General features: G+C 42.5%; 1 protein-coding gene across 1 annotated transcript in view; it reads right to left on the bottom strand.

Annotated features, from left to right (window-relative positions):
- Positions 1 to 27,376, bottom strand: part of LOC306794967 (protein kinase C-binding protein NELL1-like) — a gene marked incomplete at both ends in the record, with an annotated part of 180,531 nt that overhangs the window by 122,724 nt on the left and 30,431 nt on the right. Inside the window, 2 exon segments of the mRNA XM_079293263.1 lie at positions 14,382 to 14,552; positions 27,066 to 27,216. Of these exon segments, the coding sequence (XP_079149389.1) occupies positions 14,382 to 14,552; positions 27,066 to 27,216 (322 nt within the window).

The raw sequence follows: 27,376 nt of genomic DNA, 5'->3' as shown, positions 1-27,376 counted from the left end.
ATGAGATTCCATTGGATCTACATTAATGCATCTACATGCAGAGGCTATGAAACAGAATGGCGTGCATTATTGAACATAACCAGGCGGTAGCTGCCGCAGAGCACTTCAGTAGAGAGACGATTAGTCGATTAACAGGAAATCATTTGGCAACTATTTGGATAACTGTATAAGCATTTTTTTCAAAATAAAAATGACTCCAATAAATATAACTAAGATGAAGAGGATACGTTTTGGTGTGGGAGTGGAATAATGCTGTGCTGGTGTTCTTTCTTCCTCTCGTCTTTTCCTGACTTCAGTGGCAGCACTGCTGTATATTCAGGCAGCTGTCACTGCAGCTCTGCGGCATGTACTTGTGAAAGGGCATCTGTCCGTCTCTCTCATGCTCCTGTAAGTGCTGCGAATGAATCGAATTGTACCAGCTCCACTCAAACTGGAGCTCTGCCACCCACAGTGGTTGAAAGCCCTTGGCATTATGCTCTGTGATGGTAAGATTGCGATTCGAGTGGATACTCCCATTTATCGTAAAATCCAGTCTTAGTCGTCTTTCAGTTGAAATGAAATCCCTTATGGATGGAATTTGGGCAATATTGAATTTATGCATTTTTCAAACATCTTGGCAATACGTGATGCAAAACAACCCAAGAGCAGAGAAAGTCAAACGAACGGAGAATAACTGGAGCACCCCCACTGAAAAAGGCGAGGGAACTATTGCCTGAAACTAGAGCATATCCTCATAAGATGGCAGATGTATCATGTTTAATGGATACAATGACCCACATTCCTTTACCCCCAGCTCGGTGCAGGGGATAGGACTGGTTCTACCTACAGTATGGAGATGAAGATAGTCTAATCTGGCTTTGTCACCCAATTCCCAAAAGAACTGTACGCCTGCTTCCTCCCTGTCTCAGATATCTGTAACAACTTCACCCCGACAATGACCTTATCTGTTGGCAGAAGCTCCTGTCCTTTGCTGATAAGACACGACTACAGTAGCTGCAGACATATTCCGGGGAACAAAAAAAACAACAGGTATCGGTATAGTATACGCTTGTGGATGCATGTGTGTGCGTCCCCTGGGTCTCCTTGGTGCAGGAAGCTCCCCCTGTCCTCCTCCTCCTCCTCCTCCTCCTCCTCCTCATCCTCATCCTCATCCTCATCCTCATCCTCCTCCTCCTCACTACCACCAGGGGCCCGAGCTGGGGCGCCTGCCAGCATGGTACGGGTTGGACCCTGCTGAGCTGGACGCAGGGAGGCTGCAGTAATGACACACTCGATCACACCTAACAGAAGACTGCAGTGAACAGCGGACACAAGCAGGCTATTAGGGAGGACTAACAGCCTCAAACCTGCCCCTGAAAACAAAGTCAAATACTTGAGCAGCTGAATGATGGAGGCTCAGGCAGGGCTAATGACGGCAGAAGGAGTTTGTCTCACGGATTATGATCGTCATAGCTTGGTAAGACAGAGCAGGAACATGAGGAAATACATAGAAAAAACAACACTACGTCACCGCCATGTCCCCTGGCTGGCTCTCAAAATGATTCCAAACGGCTGTATTTGGATGTATTGAACAATATGAGTGATAAAAAAGTGAAATATATCGTTATATAGTATATAAAAGTACAATGTAAGAGCTGCAAGAGCTGGTTCCAGAATGACGACCTCGGGTGATCTCTCTGCACCAAAAGCCTTCTTATTCTTCACTTTATCCCAGCCAAACGTTATTCCAAGACTACTGATCGGTTGTGCTGTGATGTGGGAGAGTTTTTAGGCTCTCAGCTGCATTATTTCAAAAACACAATATCAATAAAAGTGCTTTTTTTGAGGCGAACCTGAATATTTTCAATTTCAGCTGTGTAATATCTTCATGTGCTGTATTAACCAGCAACATATACACAATATTTACCCATCTGAACAATCTCACAAGTGTTATCTGATTATAGCATCAAAATGATTAAAATAGACCTTGTAGTTACAGAATTTAAGTCTCTTTAGTATGGGTATGCCATTTTCGAGCAGAGGCCTACAAATAGGGCTGGAGTTTAAGAGGAATATTAATAATGTAAGCCACAATGGAAAAAATACCCAAGTTGATTATCACTGTAGTAACATAGTAATTACCAGTTCACCCTTTAAATCCATGTCGAAAAGGTGAAAAGGGCAACCTGATGGAAAATAATGGGAATCAACAGTTGCATCAGAGTCGCGTCAGGCTTGCAGCACTGATTGAAAAACCCAGTCAGATGGTCGAGGTCTGTGTGTGCAGCCTAACTCACATGAGGAGCACATGACAAAACAATAATTGGGGGAAAAAAAGCCACCAGCACCACTCATTGACATTTAAAATGTTCCTTCATTAGGCAGGCTAAGGCAGGAGGAGTAATTACTCTGAGAGACCTGTAGCAGCTGCTGCACTGGAACTGCACTGGAGCTGTTCTGCTGAACAACACTGCCACTGCCCTTCACAGGAAATGAAAATGCACCTGAATTGCTCAGTTGGGCTAACATTTCTAGTTCCATTATGTGCACAAGCACTGAAAACGTGAGTTGTTCATGATACGTCCCCTTTAAAACATTAGGATCTATCGTGGATTGGCAAAAAAAACGACAACGCGTGAAAGACGACACGTGGACTAAATTCAGCGTCACTGCAACTTCATTATTCTAATGGTCCACTCAGGTGTAACAGCCTTATTCTTGTCTTTACGATAGTTTTGACCAGGCTGATGAGCTAGTTAGCAGGTAAAAAAAGAAAAGAATGTACCTTCCAGCTCACTGGCTTTTTTAATGAGCAAAGCAGAATGTCATTTTCTGGCTGCTGGACACAGAAGCAGTATGAGCCTAATCATCACGAGATCTTTAAGGTGGAGGGCTCCCGATAGCCCCGCCCCCAGCCTCATTAGCCAAGTGCGTTACAAAACAGCCGGTATTTCATAACCTACGTACGACTGTACATCTGACTGTGAAACAGCACGAATGTGAAACAGGTCCGCTAGCATCAGCTGTGAGACATCATTTAGAATACATACGTACATCTAATCTTTATAATGCAGACGATTTAAAGGAGTAGTCAAGGGTTTCATGCATGTGCACATCGATGTGCACATTAACAGCATTGTAAAACACAATGGAAAACATATACATCATGTGCAGCATGGATGAACAGCAGAAAGACAATTCAAGATGCAGCAGACAGTCAGAAACAGGGAGTATGAAATTGAATTGGGCTGACGATTTAGGCCCGTTTTCAGCAATCCATCCATGATCTGAGCTGCTGATGTGATGAACAGGTTAAAAGGTCACATCATTGGGAACAGATATTCAGAAAAACTCTGTTCTCCGTTTGTGCCCATTCTATCAGATTCTGTGTAACAACGGCCATCAACACTGATCGGCAGCACTTTTGAAGACTTAATTTGGACATTATTCAACACCACCACCATGAGACAGAAAGAGAAAGGATGAAAGAGGCAACAGGGAGAGCTGGAATATTTAAAAGAGCTTCTTAATGCACGTGTCCACGCCATAACCGAAACACCGCAATGTGATTCGTAAAAATGTGTTCGGAGTGGCAATGAGTTGAGGCTAAAAAGGAAATAAATACGTGAATAGAAATACTGGCTGGTGGCAGTTTATTCCGAATGAAAGCAATTATGGCTCCTCTTTCAGCCACAAAGGCATCTCGCTAAGGCAACAACTGCATTTGAAACATTGATGTCCCTGGATGATTTATGGGCCAAATGAGATGAACAATATAGATCAGACATTGGGAGTCAGGCATCTGGTTAATGCAGGCCACGTAAACGCCTCTTCATTACCATGTCCTCATGCTGTTCGAGCATCTGCTCCTCTAGTGGTGGCTGAACCAAGTGTCCACTGGCCTCTATCAGTCATTGTGCAACAGGCAGTTTCAAACAAGCCATGTGATTGGTTTCAAGACGCTCTCATGTGATAACTCCAAACACACAGCTCAGAGAAAACCCTGGGGGGACGATGCAACCGGGCACGATTTGCTGGTGCTAAATGGTCAAATTAGACATAACATTTCTGATTGCTAAAAGAAATATCAGTTGTGAATGGGATCAAATTTGACCTCTTGTTGCTGTTTAGCCCGAATGATCTTGGTCTTGGGATATTTATACCATACTCTGTATTAGAAAGCTCCTTCTGATTGCAGACTTTCTATAACCGTCACTGCAGCGACTCAGGCACCTCAGCTAATGGCGCTCTATCAATACATCCGTGTCTTCAAAGCCTTGAACTTGAATACTTAGAAAATAAAAGAAATGTTGTCAATTAAATCAGCTGTTTATGAAAGTGAGGCATGACTAACAGCCTCTCTGAGCCCTTGACTTGACAACAAACTGCAACAGAAAGATTGTAAATGAGGCACAAGTGTTCTGCAGCTGATCCACGTGTGAAACTTGTCACTGATGAGCGTACAAAGCCTGTTGTTGTGACACCGAAATCAAAACCTCCAGCAGAGAGAACTCAATAGTATAAACAAAAAAAAATGATGTTGAGCCTAATCAAAGAAGCTGCAGCCTTACATACGCCAGACTGGAGCGAAACACCTTCTGTGTCTCTGACGTATTACGATTAGAAAATGAATATCAAAACAGTCAGTTCACATACAGTTTACAGACGACTTCCTTATTTGAATTTAAAGTGATCTGACATACTTTCCATAGTTGCAACCACACAGTTTATCTGCAATTAGGAAGTATGAGCAACATTGAGCGTACCGTCAGTTTTAGCTGTAAATCTGGGTGGTCTGTCGGTCTGTTCGTACCATGACTGATCGTCTGACTGCTTGCATTTCTTGCCCCACACGACTTTCATCGTCTGCGCTGAACTGAGCTCATCCTCACTTCATGACCACTGGCTTCTCAGATCTTTGTTCTAATCTCCAGCCTCGTCTTCCTCTTTGTCCCAGACTCTTATCTACCATTAAAGTGAATTCTGCTTTTGTCTTGCTGTAGGTTAAAGACAGACAACACGCCTCAGTGACACAACCCAGATAATTAATAGTGCCCCCTGTATTCCTTCTGTTAATCCCGTAATTACGTATCGTGTGTTTTGTGTGTGTGAGTGCATCATCGCTGCTGGATACTTCTGTCACAGGGAATGTGGCTGAGCACTAATCCGTGTCAAAGGATGACCTATGGATGAGCTAACCGACCACTTTCACCCAGAGCCGTCTCCATGACAACTCAGGAAGAAAGACTTGAATGCTGTTAAAAATGAAAAACAATCGAGTAACATTTCACAGATTAACATTCTCCCCAGAGGATGAACCCTTTTCCATTTCTGCATGTTTCATGAACTTGCCTCTGTCAGGCCAGTGGCCGCTGGCAGAGCAGGAACGTCAGTGTTATCCTCTCGTTACAGTATCTAATTAGCATATTACATCGCTTGCTGAGCACATTTAAAACGTTTGAGGTTTTATTGTATTGACCCTGTGACCTCTCCTCTCGTACCACCCCCAGGACAAAATACATGGTTAAGGCTCACCGCTGAGCTAAGGCTCTGGGAAAAGCTATTTTTGTCTCGTGGGTGCTAACGGGGCTTTAGATTTGTAGTGTTGGTGAAGAACGTATTCCTGTGTACAGTCCGCCGAGGGAGAGAGAGAGAGCTGGCAGGCAGAGAACAGAAAAGGTGAACGGGGGGGGGTCGAGTAGATCTTGACAAGGGGTTGCCTTTGTCTCGAGCCCATTTCTTTGCTGCGCCCCAGAGGAAGGAGCCAACGATAAGAAACCAGTTACTTTCAACTCAACCCTGCTTTGAAGGTTGACTTTAATAACCGCATCTGAAGATCACAAATGCAGCAGAGCACCGGCTAAACTGGATGCAGAATAAAAAGCAGCACAGGAGCGACGGAGGAGCTGGAAGCGGGAACTTAGCAGCACTGAGCAGCCCCCCCAAAGGGAAACACCAGCCAGTCTGCACATGAAATGACCTTCCGCATGTACAGGGGACAACCACGTGGTTGGAAGTGACAGGCAGAGCCAATGTCATTACTGCGATGAGCTATTCAGGTCCAAAACAAAGAGCTGACTCGGAGTGTGTGACGAGGGAGTGTGTTCTGGGTGTTAGCCACTAATTCAATTAGGAAAAAGTGGAGATCGCAATTACATACTACAGTTACGCGAGCGTCCGACCTTGTCTCGGCTCCATGGCGGCACCACTGCAGGTAAAATCAGGCAAGTGTGTGTGTGTGTGTGTGTGTGTGTGTGTGTGTGTGTGTGTGTGTGTGTGTGTGTGTGTGTGTGTGTGTGTGTGTGTGTGTGTGTGTGTGTGTGGGGGAGAGAAATGACCTCCAGTAATTAGTTCCAATGAAATGCATTTGAAAATGACAGGTGGAGGTACAGGACTGAAAAAGTCATCAACTCTATGAGTCAACACACTGCCGCCATCCTTCTCACTACACACATCTGAATGCAAGAACATTTTGTATTCCACACATTTCATTATTTCTAAATGTCTCGGTCGTTCATTGAAATGCTCCTAAAAATGCTGCGGCAGCAAAAAAGAAAATTATTTTTTCATGTGGTGATGTGAGTCGTAAGGTTGTTTTTTTTTCCCACAGAGCAATAAGGAGCAAAAACAGTCATTTTTGCTACTGGATGTCAGTGACTGTCAGAAATTGTTTGTAGAGGAGTGGATAAAACAAAGCTGAGGTATTCTAAACCCCAGACGTAGGGCCCGGTCACACCAGCCTTCATAACAGCAAAACTGGAATCAAAACGGTGGATCGGTGGACTCGCGGTGGAGAAGTGTACGCACCGAGTTCAAACCAACGTTTGTCACCTAAATGTATGTTGTTGACAAATAGAAAAATGTCCACCTTGCACCGGAAAAAACGTTGAAGCTTTTTGCGTTGTAATAGTCACGTTATTTGTAAAAGTACTCACGACAGAAAAACTGGTGTGTGAAGGCCTTAAGAGATGCTACATTTTTGCAAAAGAAATATTCCTGATTCTTACTGTCAACTGAGATACTTTTTGCAAATCAGCTTCTCTGGGGATATTTTTAACATGAGCGCAAATTAATGTCGTGATGATGGATCCAAATTTAGACCAAGCTGTGGAAAATTTCAATATTCCGAAAGACAAATAGCACTCCACATGAGGAGCTCACCCAAGGCTCAAGTCTTTTGTGACTCACTGGCCAGGAGATATTTTTGGAGATAGCCACTAAAAGCAATAATTAAATACATAATTTACTAATTAGATTATATAGTTGGCTGACTTTCTTGAGCTTTTAAGATTAATGTACCTTCCTAACCTGACTTAATTAATACCACTGTCACCTCACGGCAAGAAGGATCAATTGAATTTGAGGCCCATTATGTGTGGAGTGTTCATACATAAAACATCTCCTGACTGGCGACCTTTTCAAGGTGTTTCTCTGCCATCCAAGTCAAAAGACTGCTGATTTAATAATGTTAAGGAACAACAGAGGGAGCCCGGCTTTGCTCGACGTATGATGAAATAGATTTGTGGACATTTATTTATTGCAACCGTGAACCGTGATCTGGATCATTAATTAGGGAGAATAGAGACATGAATAGAGACATGAGAATAGAGATGCCTGTGAATAATGTGAGCTGAGCTGATGAGGCGAACCGCATTAATTAATGAGAAGAAGACACATAATTAGTATTATTAGATGATTATTCGATAAGATGAGTCCAGGAGACCAGGCGAGTCTCTGTCAAATTAGGAAGCTACTATTAGATGTGCCAGAGCTGAAACACTGGGGTCGGGCAGCCCTAACACTGGCTCCTCTGTGAGCAATCTGGACTCATTAGTGTAACACTCACTTTCAGGTCACTACTGAATAACTACAAGCTGGTGATCCGAGCAGAACACAGTGGAGGATGCATTACCGCACTCAGCGTATCCTCATGCAACGGTAAGTATGATATCCGACAAAAAGTTACTCCTCATTTAAATCAAGCTCATTTAAATCAAGATTGAAGACTTTTCTGTTTGCTGCTGCCTTTAATTGAACCACATTCAATTCATATATTAATCAATTTCCTGCATTTCTGCATTTTACGACTGCATTTTATTTCTTGCACTGTTTTTTTAATGTTTTAATGAATGTTCTTAATTGTTTTGAAATCTCCTTTTCTTTTGCTTTGTGTTTTGATGCTTTTAATGGTTTTATGTGATGCACTTTGAATTACCTTGTTGTTGAAATGTGCTATACAAATAAACTTTCCTTGCCTTGCCTCATTTTTCGTGCGTTTTCCTACGAAAGCCTGCAACATGCCTCAATTTCCCCTCGTTACATGCATACTGTCTTTTCACAATAAACTTACATCTCGGTTAAAGCAACCAAGGAAATGCCGTTACTCAAGTGCACAAGTTGCGTGACAAAAACATCAACATTGAGTTATTTCACATGCAGAACAAACTAGTGTCTCCTGGCTGACAGATCGGTGTTTGTCTGATTTAGTGGTCTTTATATACATCCTCCTTCAAGATTACGTGGATAACTAACGAAAAGATTTTGCGGGATATCTATGAATTACAGCGCATTATTTGTATGGCATACGAAGTTAAGTCAACATTGGTTCAAGGTCCCTACATTGGGTAGGCTAACAGTTATTGCTGTTTGGCTTTTTTTCAGGGCAGGTCAAGAGTCGAGTCTCAAGTCGTTGAGATGAGTCAAGTCACGTGTCCAGTACAGTCACAAGTCCTCTTCAAAAACAAAATGCAAGTCAACTGCAAGTATTCAAGGTCTCCAATAACTTTAGTCCATCAGTGAGACCAGGTCTTATCCAAACATAGAACTGTTAAGTCTTTAAAGAGTCTCAAGCTCGTCTTTTTTTGTGACTTAGAGGTCCAGTGTTGTGGATTCAGTGGCATCTGAGGTTGCAGATGAATACCCCACCGCTGACGCCTCCCCTCTCGAAGACTGCAGTAGCATGAGCCGCCGAGTGCAAAACTGTGGCAAAACAGTGGTGTCTACTAGGACCTTCGCCTCGCCTACTTTAGGGGCAACGGAGTTCAGACGGCGGGCGGAGGTACCACTGAGGTATCCAGCAGTGTCCGATAACCTAGAGTGGCCTTTAAGCCAGTGTTTGCTGACAAAGAAAAAAATGATTCTTTGTTTCGAGTGATTTTACACAAATGACAACATCGTTATAGAATATCATATTAAATGTATGACAATAGATCTCCCTAAATCCTACAAACTGGACCTTTTGGTAAACATTTCTCGATATATTCTCGATTTTAAGCTTCACTTTGGTTTTTTTGTTAACATTTCCATAACAACACCCACTGCAGACATTTCATAGAAGTGAAGTCTGATAAACACAGCCTCATGGGGGTAGCTTACTTTAGAGCTAGCTACAGATTTCCAAAGAGCTCCACTTAAACCTTTGAGACAGCAGCCCAGCCAGCACACACACACACACAAAGTGCAAAATCATGTACATGATGGAACGGAGGCACCGGAGGGTTTACTTAGTTGTTAGACGGACGGACTGGAGGCTTGTGCTGTGTGACTTAATGGACAGTAAGATGTTTTGACCCTGTCTCCAAAATCTCTGCAAGGAGGAAGTGAGATTGTCATAACTGAGGGGAAGGACGGTAAAATCTACGGCAATAAGACGTTTAACTCCGGACCCAGTACATCTCCGACCCTTGATGTCCTCGGTAAGACTACAACTGTTATTTAACATGAGAAAAACCTTTATTGATCCTCAGAAGCGAGACACAGACAGCAAGAGTAGATGTAAAAAAATGAAATAATAAGACGTATATAAAACAACGTAACTAAGAATAGAATAAAAATACCAAATAGAAAAGTATACAAAAGCATGTTGGGATAAAAAAAGCAAGATAAATTGATAGTAGTTTTATCAAGAGCATCAGAGCCAAGTCTATGTTAACGGTGTCCAACAGGCTTCAGTTTATATTTGTATCCATTCATTATTAGTCTGATAATATTCGACACAATTTCAGTAAATAAAGGCAAATTCCCATCACCAGTTCCCAGAGCACAAGGTGTTGTTTCTCATTGCTAATTCACTTTACAACATAACATCTGCTTTCATCAAATGCTGTGATTTATTCTTTTATTGAGCTCCAAAGTTAATTTTGACCTCAAGTTCAAGAATGAACTTTAAAATCAACATGGTCGAGATGTTCCTAGCAGGGATATCCAAACGGATCACGTCAGCCAAATAGAGGCTAATGTTGCCAATTCTCATCTTCAGCTAACCGGGACAAATCGGAAATAAATTTAACGATTCATCCAATTTGAAAAAAACAACGTTGATTATTTCAATGAATGTGTTGCATTGCTTTTAAAATACTGTAAAGTAAAAGTGTTCAAATATTTACTGTTATTTCATTTGTCCTATTTATTTATCTATTTTTGCATACCGCTGTAATACTTCCGTTCTTACCTTTCACAATAAAAGCCCAAGCCATATACACTGCATCACTGCTTAAAAACTTGAATTCACTCGGAGGCGACTAAACAAGATAGAGTACAGTATGTGCTCATCACAAACAACTAATGTCAGCAGTTGTTATGAATGGTGCACTGGCCTACGTTGACCTGGTATACGCTTTAATCATGCAACAGCAATGATGTAGTTAATTGCGCTGCGGTTGACTGAACCTTAAATACTCATCATCTTTAATACATATCTTGAACCATCTCTATCCTGTATTCATGTCTCTCTTCTAAACTTTTACATTTCTTTTTAAGAACCATCTATTATTGTAATTTGCACACTTAAGAGGAGTGAGATGATCAGGTCAGATAAAGATTTTCTGTTGCTTCTTTTTTTAAACTTCGTCCTTGTACAAAGTTGTCATCAAAGCCACATTCACCTGGTTGCTGACAAAGTAGTTGGACAACATCTAAGGGGGAAAAGTCTAAATTTGTAGGAGATGAATTCATCAGCACTGTTTTTTTTCAGGAACCTTGAAGAAGAAGGTATTTGTGAAGAAACACATTCACACTAAAACTCACACAATCACGACGCAAATAATAGTAAAACAAAAGAATCTGGCAACTGCCTTTCTTTGTCACAAATCTAAATCCAGTCCTCATATGAACTACACTCATCAGTATCCTCTGGGAAAGTCTGACATATTCTGCTCACTGCGGTGTTTATCAGCGATACAAAGGCACCGAATCACAAGCTGTATCGCTCCAGAACTAATGCTGAAAAACATGCACACACTCTGTATCACATGAGAGTAAATATAGTTTGATTTAATGGGGCTTTTTCTTACCATTTGCTGGGTTCCTGTGAATAACAAACACGTGTGATGGTAAAGGATTTGAGCCAATGATGCAGAGGTCAATGCCCTTTTAGTGACAAGTCAAATGCTGTGAGGGAAGTGCCAAACTGAATAAATGGGGTAGATAAACAGTTACGCTGCTGCTTTTTTCCTGTAAATTCAGGAAGTTCTGCTGCAGGCCGCTATTGTTTTTGCGGATGCTAATATTAATATTATGCAGAGGAAATATTCCTTCCCATGCATTAAAATGAAATGTAGTCTGGTCAATTTCACAACATAGCTCAGAAATGCAATGTTTGGCAGTATTTTGAATGATATCCCTATGTAAGCTATTGAATGGAAATAGAGCTGTCACAGCATGACTTGTTATTGTGCTGCGTCAATTAGAGACACGTAACTTCAAGATTTAATAATATTTATGGTCCGGACAGTTCCGTTGATGGATCCTCCTTTATTTCTGATTTGTCTCCCTTCTTTCATCTTCTTCTTCTTCCTCAAGACACCAGTCCCTGACTCACTGCTGCAGCTATAATTTAAATTAGTTTTGCCCAAAGAAACACAACACAGTTTGATACGACAGCTGCAGAGTTTCATCATGGATTCAGAGATAACGCCTTGGGGGGGGGGGGGGGGTCACATCAGCCTAAAGTGCTGTGTTGTTTCTCGGATGACAGGTATCATGAGCTGTGATTGCTACCTTGAAGGCCATGTGGAAACTGATTTGCCAGCAGGTGGTGTCAGCTGGTGCTGCTGCAGGTCATGGTGAAACGCATTGAGGACAACATGAGATTAGAGCTGAGAGCGGCTGCAGATGAGCTGGCCGACCTTTCTGCATCTATGGTGGGAGGCGCTTGGTAACCACGGTGACACTCACATTCACCTCCCGCACTTTGAGCTCCCGAGAAAAGCTTCACAGAGCAGCTCTGCAGAAAGATCTTCTTCTTCTGCTGTTTGAGAGATTCTGTCCAAACCTTCCACACGAAGACTCTTTTGTCCACTAATCCAAAGCGCTACCAGACACAACATATCACAGCATGTTATATATGCAGTATATATACATATACAGTGTACCCACAGGCCGTAGTTGTGCTTTGTATCGTTATTCTCTCGTAAAACATTTGAAGTTTGAACGTTTACTGTCATCCGTTCCCCCCACATTAAGGCAGACTGGTGAGTCATGTTTTAATTGGTTTAGCAGCCGCTTGTTTCTTAATTTTCATTTAATTTGATCTTTTCTTGAATACATTCTGAATGTTAAAATCTGCTTAATTAGCCAGGAGAGGTTTAAATACGCTTGTCAGCAGGTAGGGGAAGTGTTTTAATAGCATTTCTATCATAAAATACTCGAGGGAGACGTTTCTATTCATTAACAGAGCCGCTGGTATGTTAGCATTCTGATTGCGGTCAGCTGTGTTTTATCAGAGGGCAGAAGTTCAAAGATGGAGCCATGTGGGTGATGTTGCCCAATGCGAGCTGTATTGCATGTAGTAGCATTATGTCCAGAGGTAGCATGACAGGGATTTATGATGGAAGATACAATATCTATTGGTCAGGCAGTAGATTCTCCCACAGAATAACCATTTGTGCATCAATTACTCTCTTGATTTCTTGAAGAAAACTTTGTTTTTCTTGCATGCCTCCACGGCAAATGGGAAGCACAGAAATAAAGATAAGTCTTGATGACTCAAAATAAATGGGGGCCATGAACACCACCAGAGCTATACCGAAACATCTGCTGACAAACTCTCACTCAACTTATGCAGTATTTATCCAAGTCGAATCCATCCAGTCATATGCTGGGTACTTCCCAAAGAAATGCATCTCAATATCAATTCTCCATTCGCCGTGGAGGCGTGCGAGGACAACAACGTTTTTTTCCGAGGAGAGTAATTGAGATACAAATGGTCCCTCTGCGGGTGAATTATTCCTCTCAGGAAGGATTTAGAATCAGCTCCCCTTCAAACAGCAGATGATAATCAGCGCTGACGCTGCATTCACACGGAATCAGATGGTAGACGGCCGACAGGACACACATGACGATATGTTGCTACGGTAATGGCATAAATTATATTAAATACAAGGATTCTGTGTCCTATTTTATGCAGTTATTCTAGCAATGCATGTAGCTTCAAAATGCAGCTTTCTGATAATATTTTATTGCAAACTTAAAGAGCTTCCTCCCGTGTGAGGGAGTTACGCAACGTTGCCGTTATTCTCCGCGGGCCTCGCCTTATTTTTAAATCCTGCTCTCATCCACTAATATGAAATCCCGTTTGCCGTCTACCATCTGCCGGATTTCATGTGAATGCAGCATAAACCAAACCATGTGATCCAACCATGTCTTAATTAACTCGGGTCTCACCCACAGCACTGTAAGCGAGCAAAAAGTTTTGATTCCAATTTCAATCCAATTACGTTTTGATCTTTCTCCCCAATAACACTCCGATGCTCTCTTTTATCTTCACTGCAACGATAATTAATCGACAAACCGCCAGCCCGATGAGAATAATGGGCGCCTGGGAAGAATCAATACTACAACGCAGTCCCCCCCCCCCCCCCCCACCCGTGAATCATACAGCTTTTCATCAGCGAGGGGTAACGGAGCTCTGCCTCAATTTACACCGCTGGTTCACGAGCGCGTCTGTCTAGCGACTGTGTTGAAGACGACAGAAAGAACAAGTGATGCCTTCCTGGCTCTCAGGAGGGAGTGTGAGGATTGAGACGGATTGTCACAGCTGAAGTGCATGTTTATAGATCAGCTCTGACTGAGTGCCCCTTTCGAAAAAGGCCCTTCAGTACCCAATCGATGAGGCGATTATGTCATTGTTACCTTCCACTTGATTATGGAACAGTGTGAGCCGAACACACATCCTCCCGGCTATATAAAGACACAGCCTTTCTTGTAAACTGCTTTGTGAGCGTATGTGTTAATTTGTCCTTGGATGTTTCCTTGTTGGCCCTGTCATCCGTGCTGAGACAGCAGAGAACAAATATTTACTTGATGAACACAGACAGCTCATTAGATGCGTTACTTCAAAGGGAGCACGGTGGAAATAAATCGCCATTCGCCACTTGTGACATAAAGGTGTGTGTGTGTGTTACCTGTTACAGTCGACGTGCAGCAGTAGGTGGGTGGCGCTGATGGTGAGGGCGATCTTGTGCCACTGGCCGTCAGCGAGGCGGTAGGGGAAGGACTCGGAGCGCGGTTTGCCTTTGAAGCGGTAGTGGTAGCGGATCTCCTCTCTCACCCCGCTGCTCTCCAGCTCAAAGTAACTGCAGAGGAAAAGACGAGGTCAGAGAGGGGGAGAGAGCTTTACCGGACAAGGCCTCTGGTCAGGGGGGAGGAACATCTAAACTGGTGGAAAACAGTCAGCATTGCATCCATGAGGTCTTGTACAAAGCAGGTTAGTGAGTTATATTAGAAGGAAGATGTACAACATGTTTCAACTGGCTCACATGTGAAAACAGGCCTGTCTGGTGCCTTGTATATGGAGAGACATCAGAGATTTGGTGCAAAGTAGTGTCGTCCTGATACCATATCTACCTAAAGTATCTCGATACGGATACTGAAACAATACCAGAGAATTAGCCAAAAAAGAAAATGTAAAACAAAAAGAAAAATGTTTTCAACATAAGCTGAAGTATGATAAATTAAACTTTCGTCAAACGTTTTCTGAACCTGCTCTTTGGATTTAGTATGATTTTACAAGGTAAATATTTCATGAGGAATCAAAGGCTTAGATGACGGCTGTGTTATGGGTAAATAATAAAATAATTCTTCAACTATAAAACGTTTTGTCTCATGGCTTTTTGGGCGTCATCTACAGTAATGATAATGGTCTAAAATGATGTGGATTTGCATAGTCAAAACCCTTGAAGTCTTCTACTTCTGGAAAAAGGACAGTACTGGTATTTTCCACTTCAAGGACAGGTTTCAGCTGGTGGCATGATGCAGGCGTTGGACCTGCAGCTCGTCTCGGCACCACGTGCGCTCTGCACTCCGCCCTCATCAGCCACCTGAATTAAGAGCCAGCCCGCCGCGGGGCAGCCAGTCGTGACATTTCAGCTTCCCTGCGGCTGAGAATGACACCAACACTGGAAGCCCCTGGCCCTTCACACACATTCACACGCTAAGTACAGTGCATGTGACACAGCTCCCCGATACATAACCCAATCCAATATATTCAGACACAAAAACGCACAGGCTCACATGCGCACAGGGATCAAGCCCATCCAATACCAAAGCTCAACAGCTCTCATGCATATTTATGGAAAGGGAGAGTGGACCCACTCCAGAGAATATCAATGGAGGCTGAGAGGAGGCAGATTCTTCCAACTTTCTGTTTGGAAAATGAATGAAACTGAGAAGAACTCATAAGAACTCAACACAAACGAAACACAAAATGCCATTTAGGAAGAAATATCGAGATATAAAGCTCACACCGACCAGGTACACATTAGAATTGATGGCCTTTGCGACATGACGCGATGACGTAAGCACTACAGTGCAGCCTCTGAATATGAGACGTAAGAGGAGGAGGTTTCTATCTGATAACATTGTGTTCGCCTCAGTGTCGCTGAGATCTGTGAATGCGAGTCCAATGGGGGAAACAAGCAGTCGAACATTTAGACCAGGGGTCTCAAACTCCCGGCCCACGTCATTTTATGTGGCCCGCGAATCCGCCAGCACAAAAAAATATATATATATATAAAAAAAGATTTTTTTTTTCTTTTTTTTAAGTTAGACTTGATAATAAAAATATCCCCATAGTCGAAATTATGAGATAGAAAGTCGAAGTTATGAGATAGAAAGTCATAACTATGATAGAAAGTCATAATTCCGAGATAGAAAGTCAAAACTATGACAGAAAGACATAATGATGAGATACTTAAACACAGAAGCAGCTCTTTGGCTGGTTACTGTACATTTGACATGGAAATGTATTGTGAGTACATTGAAGACTACTTCAAACGTGGCTTTAAAAACACATGAAATACTTCATGTGGGATTGTGCAAACGCACCCTTGAAAGGATTTTAAGCTTTGAACAAAGTTATTGTAACAACTTGTGTTTGATATTTGTCTTTGCTATTTTCTTTAACAGTTTGATCTTTGATAGATCTTTGATAGATCTTTAATGTGGGTTTCTTAACCCTAATTTAAAAGGATTTAAGTTGTAACAACAGAAATGTGCTTAAATATATGTTTACATTTATATAACTACATGTACAATATTTTTACACTTGAATAAACAATAATCAAATGCAGAGACAGTTATTTACCAATATGTTAGGAGTAGTTACATTTACACAGTCTTACAGTTACAACCGGCCCTTTGAGGCCGACCGTGATGCTGATGTGGCCCGGAGTGAAGATGAGTTTGAGACCCCTGATTTAGACAGTTGTTGTAAACAAGCCAAGCAACAGATTATCTAAACCCCTTAATTAAAACCAAGTGTTGCTTTTAATCCCTCACTGCACAGAGAAACTGTGCCCACTTAAACTACGGCAAGCACAATAGGTCATGGTTGAAGAAGTTTAGAATTTACGCTTGTACATATTTACTTTTTTATATATATATATATATATATACACACATTTTACAAGATAAATATGTGATATGGCATGTGTAATGTAATTCGTCATATTTGAAAAAAAGATTTTCACATTTAATTGTTTTCATAAGACCCGCATCCCTGTATGTTTGTTTATATGTTCAGTTAATAAAAGCAATGGCCGTGTCTCCTACATAACGGGAATGAATATTTGTAAATGAATTGCCGTAACCAAGAAAAGACAAAATAAATTAGGTGAGAGGGGCTCAGATTCAAACCTTTCCACAGAGCTAATGACGGCCCATCAGCCCCCCACACAGAAGGCTGCGTTATTACTGAAACAATTATCACACAGTAGATTAACAGGCAACACAGAGAAGTTAAATTGTATTTGCATGCGTCACACTTGTATGTGTGAGAAAGAGAGAGAGAGAGAGAGAGAGAGAGAGAGTGAGAGAGAGGGGGGGGGGTAGAGTCAGAGTGGGAATGGCTGGCCAGCTCGTCCGTCTCTGTACAGCATGTCATCACTCTGAAATGAAATGAATACATCACAGAAGCCGACGGCTGGTCTGAACCGTGCTGCAGGAGACGGAGACGCTCAGACTTGTCAGCTGGAGAGGAGTCATTTGCCTCGAACGAGGAGTAAAGTGAACGCGAGAGCTCTCCAGCTGCGCCTCTTTCCACTGATGGGAGCCTCCTCGGGGCTTCGAGAGGCCTGAAAGCACTGGACGAGCAGAAACACCGTTATCCTGATTTGACTCATGAAATAATCATCAAAGGTATTAACTCCACTTCACAGCGAGCGTTTACTTTATGAAGCATTTAGTGGTAGCTATTGTAACCCCCCTTCCATTACAGCACATTTAATGGAGGGGAATAATGTATTGGCATGCAGTCCATTTGAAACAAATTGTGTTGCCTGACGGACACTAAAAATATGACATATTTGTTTCTGTGTGGAAAATAAAAGCAATGAGCCTCATCACCATTTTAAAGGCTTTCTTTGCACTGCTGATCCTTTCACAACCAACTTTTTACAAAGCTATTTTTTTCTTACTAATGGCCATTGCGTGGGTCTAACAGACCCCTAATGTAAGCATCCACGGCTTTCGCAGAAAACAAAAACGCATGTTAGCATATCAACGACAACAGAAAGTGTTGGTAGAGAGAGACTCCTCCATGATTAGAATGTGATAGGAAACTGTGCTACCGCCGCCGCACTGGAAACAGTGCGTGGATGAGCACAAGGCAACAAAGAGGTGTCAAAGTGTGACGGATTTAACCAAATAATTGCGAGTAAACAATGAAGAGCAGACAATAGATGACGGGACATTGAGGGCTGAAAAGGACACACTGCTTGTGTCCTCCAAATTTGGACATGAACTGCTGCACTTTCTGAGCCGCACTGGGAGAATCCTTTCAAAAGCAAAAGGCTTTGTTGGCCAATTACAATGCATTCGGTCGCAGAATATGGACTTCAGAGGCGAGAGCCCCTGAACTGGGACACAGCGTTATTCCTTCCTCATTTCTAGTAAACCAAACCACCATTGTCAAAGAAAAGAAAATGCAAGGAAACACTTTGTGATGCAATTTCTTCCCTTTTTTTTGTTGTTGCAAGAATGTCTACATGTTAAACATCACTGTCATATCTCTGTTCTGGCTCCACAGTGGTGGAATGAATGCAATGTAACACTGTAAAGGGAAATATCTACAGATATGGTGATTTTGCAGGTGTAAAAGGGGATGTTCTGCATCACGACAGTAGCAAAATCTGAATAGACACACCTGAATATGATTTTTTATTATCCGCAAAGTCAAGCGCTTCCATACCAGTGTCAACTACGAAGCTCCAGGTGACATGAGAAGAGAATAAACGATATTGTTTATGTTTACGACTGCAAGTGCAGACATTTGTCTTCGGAGTGTGCAGAGAGATGCAGAAAACCTCTTAAACATATTTTAAAACATGGACGAATAAAAAACGTATTTTTGTACGGTTAGAAATTGCTGGAGATGAGTGAGAAAATATGTTTTTGGAATTCGGAGAGAACTGACCCCTGAAAGCAAAAGTTCGTCATTTTTCGGAAACACTCTTAGATGGGAGATTGATACCACTCTCATATCTGTGATATGCTTGCAGCTAGAAGCCAGTTAGTGAAGTGCTTGTTTTTGCCACTACCAGGTACACTACCGCTACAAGTATTTTTGACAACACCAAGGCCGCTTTCTGTCCATCAATACAACTCACTTTGACACCGTTTTTCTTCCGGCAACAAGTCACATGACACAACAACAAACAGACCTGATCAAGTGAAATGTTATATTTCTCTGTCGGATCCTTTACAGAACACAAGCACTTTTAGCAGACGGCATTGACGGTGCCGAATTTCCCCACGTGAATTGCCTTGAGCTCATGCAGCTCACAGTATTATAAATGTGCTGAGAGCAGGAGTTATGGTGATTCAAATTGCTGAGTAATAAATAAACAGGCAGAGTGCCGGGGTCGCAGGCTGCGGCTCCTGATATGGAGATTGTGGGCTGTGGAAGGGTCTGGGGAGTGCGGTGACAGCTCTGGGAAGAAGCTGTAGAGGTGACAAGTGATCTTCATCAAAACGCACTGGTGTCATCTGTGAGAGGAAAGTTTTTCTGAAATGAATGGCTGCCCCAAGAGTGCTGGGTTGGCTTTATATCATCCTGTCCTTTTTCCTGTGTCATGCTGCGTTTCTTTCTGGAGGGCAGCTGACAGCCAATTATCTGCTCAACAGGGAGGTCAACACTCTGGAGCTTGTCCGTGGAATGGGAGGATGTGGGGGGAAACTGGCACCGATGCCTTCAGTAACTGACCTGACAAATGGGACCAGGATTGGTTGTGAGGCATTCTGCTTCTGTCGTCGCATGAAGACCACCCTTGATGGACTTTCTGGATTCAGCAGATTGTCTCAGCACACCGGAGGGTGATGCCAGAGAGGTGTAAAGGCAAGGTATAGAGATCAATGGGATGTGATGAACGCCAGCAAATGAACTTGTGTTTTCCCAGTGAGTGTGAACACACTGTGTGTTCACTGCGGCGTCATTAGCAGCAGGGCGTGGTGCGAGGCAGACCGCCTCGTGTTCCTCGCAATGAGGTCCATCAGGGCAGTGATGCCATGAGGTTCAAACAGTTGATGGACAGGCCAGAGAAGGAGGAACTACAGGCTGCAGAAGAGTAAACAAAAAAAACATCCACTTGGGTCCTTTTCTAAAAACAAATCCAAGACACAGCTCAGGAATAACTCTAGATTGTGTAAATTCGTATTGTTTACAATTTTTTTGGGCCAATTTCCAGTGGAAAGAAAGATAAAATAAAATAAAACAATCAAAATTTAAATTTAAAATAAAAATTCTATTTAAAGTACACCTAAAGATTATAGTACATGTCAGTTTAGAATTTCAGATTTCTTATATTTGAGGTATCGAACTGAAAAACAGGCAGTGGTATTAAGGATCCCATTGTTGAAAGATACTTTTGTGGTTTCAGATGGGCGTTTTTTTTTTTCTTTTTTTGTGCTTCATCCTTTCTGGAGGAAAAGGGCAGCCAAGGTGATGAAAGTGTCTGGGGTCTGAATACTGTCGGACAGGTGAGGGAGGTCTGGTAGTCTCAGGGGTGAGGAGGCTCAGGAGGATCCTGTCATTCAAACTAACAACAAACACAGTGGAGGGGGAAGTGGGAGGCAGGGTGAGGCAAGATTGCCTTTTTGAGCCTTTGTGGTGCTGTGTGAGTCATTTATTTTCCTGTGGGTTGAATGTTCTTCAGACGTCCTTCGTATCGGCGTCTTCAGCAGAGCTTCTCCGCCCAATGTTTTTTTGTTTTTGAAGGCAATTTCCAAAAAAATGGAGGAAGCAACTGACAGACCAAATGTCAATGTCATTTCTTAAAGCTCCACTAATCAAAATGTTTCATGTCAACAACAAACAATTATGTAGTCGGACCCTGGACCTACAACCGATAGATAATTGAGAATTATTCAATTTTGAAGGAACGCTTCTATTTTAACCAACGCAGATTTTCTAGCCTTTACGGCACTCGTTCAGCGGTCCAGGAAACACACCGATCAAGAGAGGGGAGAGAGAATGAATCGTCGTAAAAGTATGTGAGTCAGAGCAGTTATTTCACATGGCGTTCTCCGGAAAGAGAAGAATGGACAGCGAGGCCAGAGAGACCAGAGACTTTCGCCAAGAATCGACAGACTCTTAAATGTTAATTCTTCCCACTGGCAGTTCAAAACCAGTATATGTTCAGAGGCCGTGGTGATTATTAAAAGCAGCAATGATAAGCGCCACTATGAGACAAAGCACACATCTTTTGAGCAAACGTACCCACTCACATCCAAAATGAAGTCACAGAAAAAGAAACAGAAGAGCCCAATATGATCAGAATGCTAACGCATGAATTCACTGACCAACAATGATGTTAACAGAGAGAATAGAGCTGAAACAAGTGGTTTAGTAACCACACATAAAGTTCAGCATTCAGCAACTTTGGGTCAGCCTATGTTAGTTTAAATTCAGAAGAAGACTCTGAGGAGCAGAGGGAATTATTGTTAGTCAGCATTTCTACCGCATCGCATCCTTTTTCTGAGAGCAAATACGGAGTGAAGTGTAGACACTGGTGTCTGTCTGAGGTGAGAGGGAGCTGCTCATCCCTCACCCCTTCATCCACGGGGGAGATCAGGAGTTCAGGATCGAGGTCAGCAGGTTTTCCCGTCTCGTAACATTCACACACAAACCCCATTCTGACGGCAAAATACATTTTATAAAATTCTACCGATCAAGTTTGAGCATAAAATGAACAGACAGAGAGAGAGAGAGCAGAGATTCACCACGGCAGCCCAGAACAGCAGCAAACACTTTCTTTCTTTTTTTCATTTTAAGAATTTTCAGATCATCTGCCAAGGAATAATAAACAAATCAAATTGCCTTTAAAAAATGATGAGTAATACTATCGTAGTAGTATTTCTAAGCAATATGTCAGCTGTTGTCAGCTGTTTTTCAACCCTCTTTGTGGTTGTGTCCATGGATGAATAAAGAGAACTGGATACAGAGGTTGCAGAGGTTGCAGAGGTTTCTTATGGAAGTTGCTCAGTGGCGCATGAAGCCAAAAAAGGTTTGACGCCCTAGAATAATGCTTCCAGCATCCATTTGCACATCGGGCAAGAGCACTAGCGTTTCCGTTCACCCTTTAACTCCGTCTACCAGCCTAGACCTCTGATCACTGGCATGAACGAAGGAAGGAAAATAACTCTGGTTTAAGCATTTTACAACTTTTAGAACCCAATGATTTAAATAAGGGCTTTTAAAGTGTCCGTACAGTGAAGTTGATTCACCTCATAATTTACAGATGTTGTCTCTTTCCCTAGTTAAGTCTACGGGAAAAAGTATTTTTCGCGTGATGGACCCACACGTTGTAATTCACCATTTGGCATATATACGTGTCAAATTGGCTTCAAAGCCCAGTGTTCTTCCTTGGGGCTTGGTTGTGTCACACCCTCTCCATTGGAGCAGCTCATGTTTTTACTACTTTACACCCATCTGTAGGGGGCGCTAGTGATAACACGGCTGAGTGCATCGCCGACCTCCAGTCGCTACTTAGCGTCACAGTTGGGTTAACGGAAATGCAAGTACACGCACTGCTGACTTATGTCTTATCCGAGTGTGTGTTTGACTGATTGATTGGTTTTAGGAACATTTTAAATCCCCTCTCTTCCATATCTGTGTGTTTTCAACTCCCACCTCGCGTTGACTTCAGCTCAGCATGTTTCCATAAAAGAGAAGAACCTGTAAGTGCTCACGAACTGAGGCAGGGAGGGAGAGACCGACCTGTAGAGTGACAAAGGGCAGGCAGATGAACAGAGCAGCTAGAGGAGCTGGCTGAGCATCTTCGGCGTTTAAGTGTTCAGGTGGGAAGAGAGCTGGAGAGACTGGGCTTTGAGCTCGTTCATCGCAGAGCTTCTGCCACTTGCCGACAATGAGAGCGTTGCTGGGACTCAAAAAAAACTGCTGGCTAGGCAGAAAGAGGCTACGTTTGTTCTATTCAGCTTAGTGGAGCATCAATAAAAACCTTCTCTCCCGTTCCCCAGTGCTGGGCACATGAAGAAGAAAGAAAAGTTTCTTCTGCCTTTGCAAGCGGCTACGCCGAAATGCTTTCATTCAAGCCGTTTTCGCTTTGAGGATGAGGAGAGCGGAGCATATTATCATATTGGGAAAGCGGAGCTGGCAGAGGAGGTGGGAGGAAAGAGGAGATGGTTTCGATTGTGCTGAGAGGAAGACGAAGAAGTTAAAGAAGGGACAGAAGGAATGTACGATTGGATTTGGCAGAGTGATAGAACTAGCTGTCTGTTAGCTGGCTGAATGGGAGGCCGGTGTTATAATGGGAAAGAATGGGCATTGGCCGGGAGCTCTAATAGGGCCTTCAGAGGGGATTCAGAGGTTTAGAACAAATCCTCGGTCACAATGGGGCACGGGTCTGCTCCGAGCCAGTAAAGCCTCCATCTCGCCAAATTTAATTACACTCGCAGTGTTGGAGCCTGATTCACACAACAGCTCGTCTCAAAACAACTTCAGCCTGCTGCGGCTCGTCTTGGCTGGAGTTGCATCCCTATTTCTACATGATCAAATATATATTTGATGGAAAGGGACTTACAGACTTGGGGTTTCGTCTGATTTAATTAAGAAATAAATGGTTCACTATTCAGTCTGTATTTGATCTGTGAATGCTTCATGAGAAAGAAAGTATATTTTCTCTTTTACCCCTATGATGTCTGTCCATGCAGATTGTTTTAGGCTTATGTGTAGAGATGTTGAGAGATCCACATTTAAAACATCCGCCACCTCGACAGCGATGTGTCTTTCCACAGAGAGTATCCCGCTGCTCTGGATAATCCACAGGTCTCACTGTGTATATATTTTAAGACAGTGTTATGCCACCACAGATCCTCTTAGGCAGGAGGTTTATGGTGGATGGATGGGTCAACAAACCTGACTTTGACTTGGAAGACAATTCTACACTCGCATCTCGTTGCCCAAACAAAAAGTAATCTGGTTTCTTTTCAGCATGACCGCAATTGTTCTCTTCTTGTGCCTTAATCTAACTAAAGCCTGTACACAGCGGTGGCAGAGCACAACACAGGCATGAATCATTGTTATTGCCGGTATACACATTACACATATATGCTCATATTGGTTATTTTGGAAGCCAAGGAGAAATCATATATTTTGTTATTTTGGTTGGAGGACTTATTGCTCAAAACTAAATAAAAACAATGCGTGTATGGCTACATACCACTAGGGCTGGCTGATAATCCAATATGTCTGTTGTCCTTCAATGGAATCATATCGCCATCAAAATGTATCAACATACAGCAACACACAATTACGTTGTCTAAAATGACAACTCTTTTCACTATATTTAAATAAAATCTATATATTTTTAATAATAACATTGAACTGATCATTTATTGTAATGGTGAATGATACTTGCTGCGTCTTCTTGAAAGAGTAAGAACCCGATCAAACAACTTAATCTGGTGTTTTTATTTCGTTGTATTAACTAATAACTCTCTGTCCACACGGAATCTGTTTAATGTGCACTTCTGTTAAGTCACGCACTCAAACCACGTACCTATAAGCTGTGCTCTCCAGATCAGACTGGATATGTAACCTCTTACATGATGGGTGAGTTGTACTTGCTATCTTCCCATGTTTGTACAATCTAGCCAACAGCAAGTGGGAGACTTTCAGCTCCCTGGCGATCTCCCTCCAGCCAGCCAGTAGCGAAATGAGCAGGTATCATATCGATTGCTCTTCATTTCTACTTCATCAATTAGAACTGTTCCACTGTGGGAATTTCTAAACGAGCGACAGGAATGATTGGAAAACAGGGCGTCCAAACAGATGTTCGGCTCCCCACCGAGCAGCGAGGCTTCGCTCGCAGCCGGTTAGGACATTCAACCCGATTAAAAAAAATTGGATTTGATTTCATGGCCGAACTCGCTCACATCATATTCTGATTAGACACGGTACACACAGCATCCCTTTTTGTTTTAATAAGTTAAGGTCTATCAAGGCTCATCTCTGGAGGAGAGCTAATAGGACATGTGTCTGCTTTACTGTCCAATGTTGCAGTTTGTGCATGTTTAGTTTCTATGGTAATTCTTGCAATATTCCATCATTCTCATTGTGCATATTAGTCGGGATATAAAAAATGCACTGGTATCTACATTATTAATTTGCATGTGAACAAAGCCACCGTTGTAGACATTAAATTCCCTCAAGATGTTTATTTTTGATGAATCCCTAAAAGTTTAAACTGTGCCTAAGATAAGTACAGAAATATGTCTTGCAATTTTCGGGAACAGATCCTTAGAAAGTCAACAACAACCCTCTGAACATCATAAATGGCATAGACTGGCTTCAGGAATCAGTACGAGTGTGTTTGAGCATGCCTAAGTGCCTGTAATGCAATATTTGCTTAGTCCGAGCACTCCTCTGAGCCACGTATGCTACACGGAGCATGTCATTGTGCCTGAAGGAGGAGGACAGTACAGTGAGTCGGCTGCATTTATCCTCGCTGCTGTTTGGCAGTCCGCTGTGTGGCAGGTAATATGAGAGAGAGACTGTCAGAGAGACAGAGAGAGAGAGAGAAAGCGGACTGAAAGGCAACTCTCAGGGTCACCTTAAAAGCACAGCAGGGGCCAACACATTTCTCTTCAAGAGCGGATCATACAGTAGGGGCTTGAAGAAAAACGAGTGCGCATGCATGCACATACATGGAGAAAGATTCTTTGCTTACATAAAAGTAGCAATACCACAAAGAATAAATACTCCAATAGTCCTGCATACTTCACTGAAATCAAAACATGCATCATCTGCAAAATGTACTGAGAAGCATTAAGACGTGAATGATGCAGAACAGTCATTGTTGTTGTGATACGTGTTGTGATTTCAAAGGATTTGATTTAAATCCCTCTTGTAACTGTGCACTGCTCAAATATTCTGTTCGACTGGAGATTACTCACAGTGCAGAAGATAAAGAAGCTCAAACTCCCGTTTCAATGGGATTCCATTGAGCATAACAAAGCTTTTGTCTGAGTGATGAATCAAACCTGCAGCTATTTTTTCACTGCAGAGTAACCAGACGCCTATTTTTGCTGCATTTTAGAGCAGTGGTTTCCAACTATGTTTGTCTTGTGGCCCCTACAAATCAAGCAATGTATATTTATGACCCCTAATCGCAGATAATGGAGCTTGTAGAGTCTCTCTTTTTCTCATTTCTCTAATTTGAAGGATTTCAAGAGGCCAGAATAGATAGAATCCAGTATTTCACAAAAGAATAAGCTAAAAGTAGAGACAAGAGAAAGAAATGGTGTAACAACTATGGTGACAGATATTTGTAATGTATCCCTTTAATAATCTGATAACCCTTTAGATTAACTCTCTCCATCAATCTGCCATTGTGTATGATTTTGCCTTTTTCTTGACTCGCCCATACACACTCCCTCGCGTGCTCACTTGGACTGCGTGTTTCACAGAACTGAAGGCTTTTACTTTCAGAGGAGTGTCGGGAAAATCAATGTTGCCTGCCCTTCTAAAACAATTCATAGCTGTAGTGTTTCTCAGGGGGCGAGGGGTGAGCTCACTGCTGCCACTCGCTGATGTCCTGCAGACATCGCATTCTGCAGCAAAATTCAGCCTATTGCAACAAATTCAATAAGACTCCTCGAAAACAGCCAAGGAGAGATAACCAATGTTCAAAAAAAAAAAAAGCTGTACCTATTTCTGTGCTCTGGTCGTTCATCGCAGCTCACTTACAAGACCATACATTGTAGTTATCAGGGATGCTGCATGTCTGTTTATGCAGCGTTCTACGATAAAACTGGGCATTATCAGCATGCTTGGTATTGCTTGGTGCTTCGCACTCATCTTACAGACACAATACATGGAAGGTTATCTTCCTGCCCTGAGCCTACAGGAGGATACGATGCATTATTCCACCCGTAGACTTGCCCTCCCATCACACGCCGACTTAACCTGGCAGTGGAGTAATCTCGCCCTGATCTTTACTTTACTACACCTCATCGACAGCCATCTACAAACAGCGAGACACAGAGTGAGATGAGGACGTGAATGGGAGAGTGCAGTAACTGTACAGAAATGGAGCTGCGGGCCAAAATGAAGAGGATTACAGACGGATTACCTGTGTTCTGACTCGTGGATGGAGAATATGACTCCTGACGTGGAGGACTTCTGCTGGATGGAGGCCAAGAAAGTAAACTCGCTTTTCCTCCTGAACAGCTGCACCACTTTCTCTGTGATGTGTGCCGGGGCGTGCACTGCTCTCCCAACATCTGAAGGAATAAAGTAAAATTCAACATATGAAGCTATCTCATCACACATGGTGGAACACCTTCACACTTTGAAAGTATATTTCATCAACAGTTCTGGCAGCGCTGTCAGAGAAAGTAATCGCTTGATGCCAACTCGCTACACCAAACTCGTGCATGGAAA

The sequence above is a fragment of the Melanostigma gelatinosum genome (genome assembly GCF_949748355.1).
Source record: "Melanostigma gelatinosum genome assembly, chromosome: 2".
NCBI classification, from domain to species: domain Eukaryota; kingdom Metazoa; phylum Chordata; class Actinopteri; order Perciformes; family Zoarcidae; genus Melanostigma; species Melanostigma gelatinosum.
This window is presented reverse-complemented; position numbering and strand designations above follow the sequence as displayed.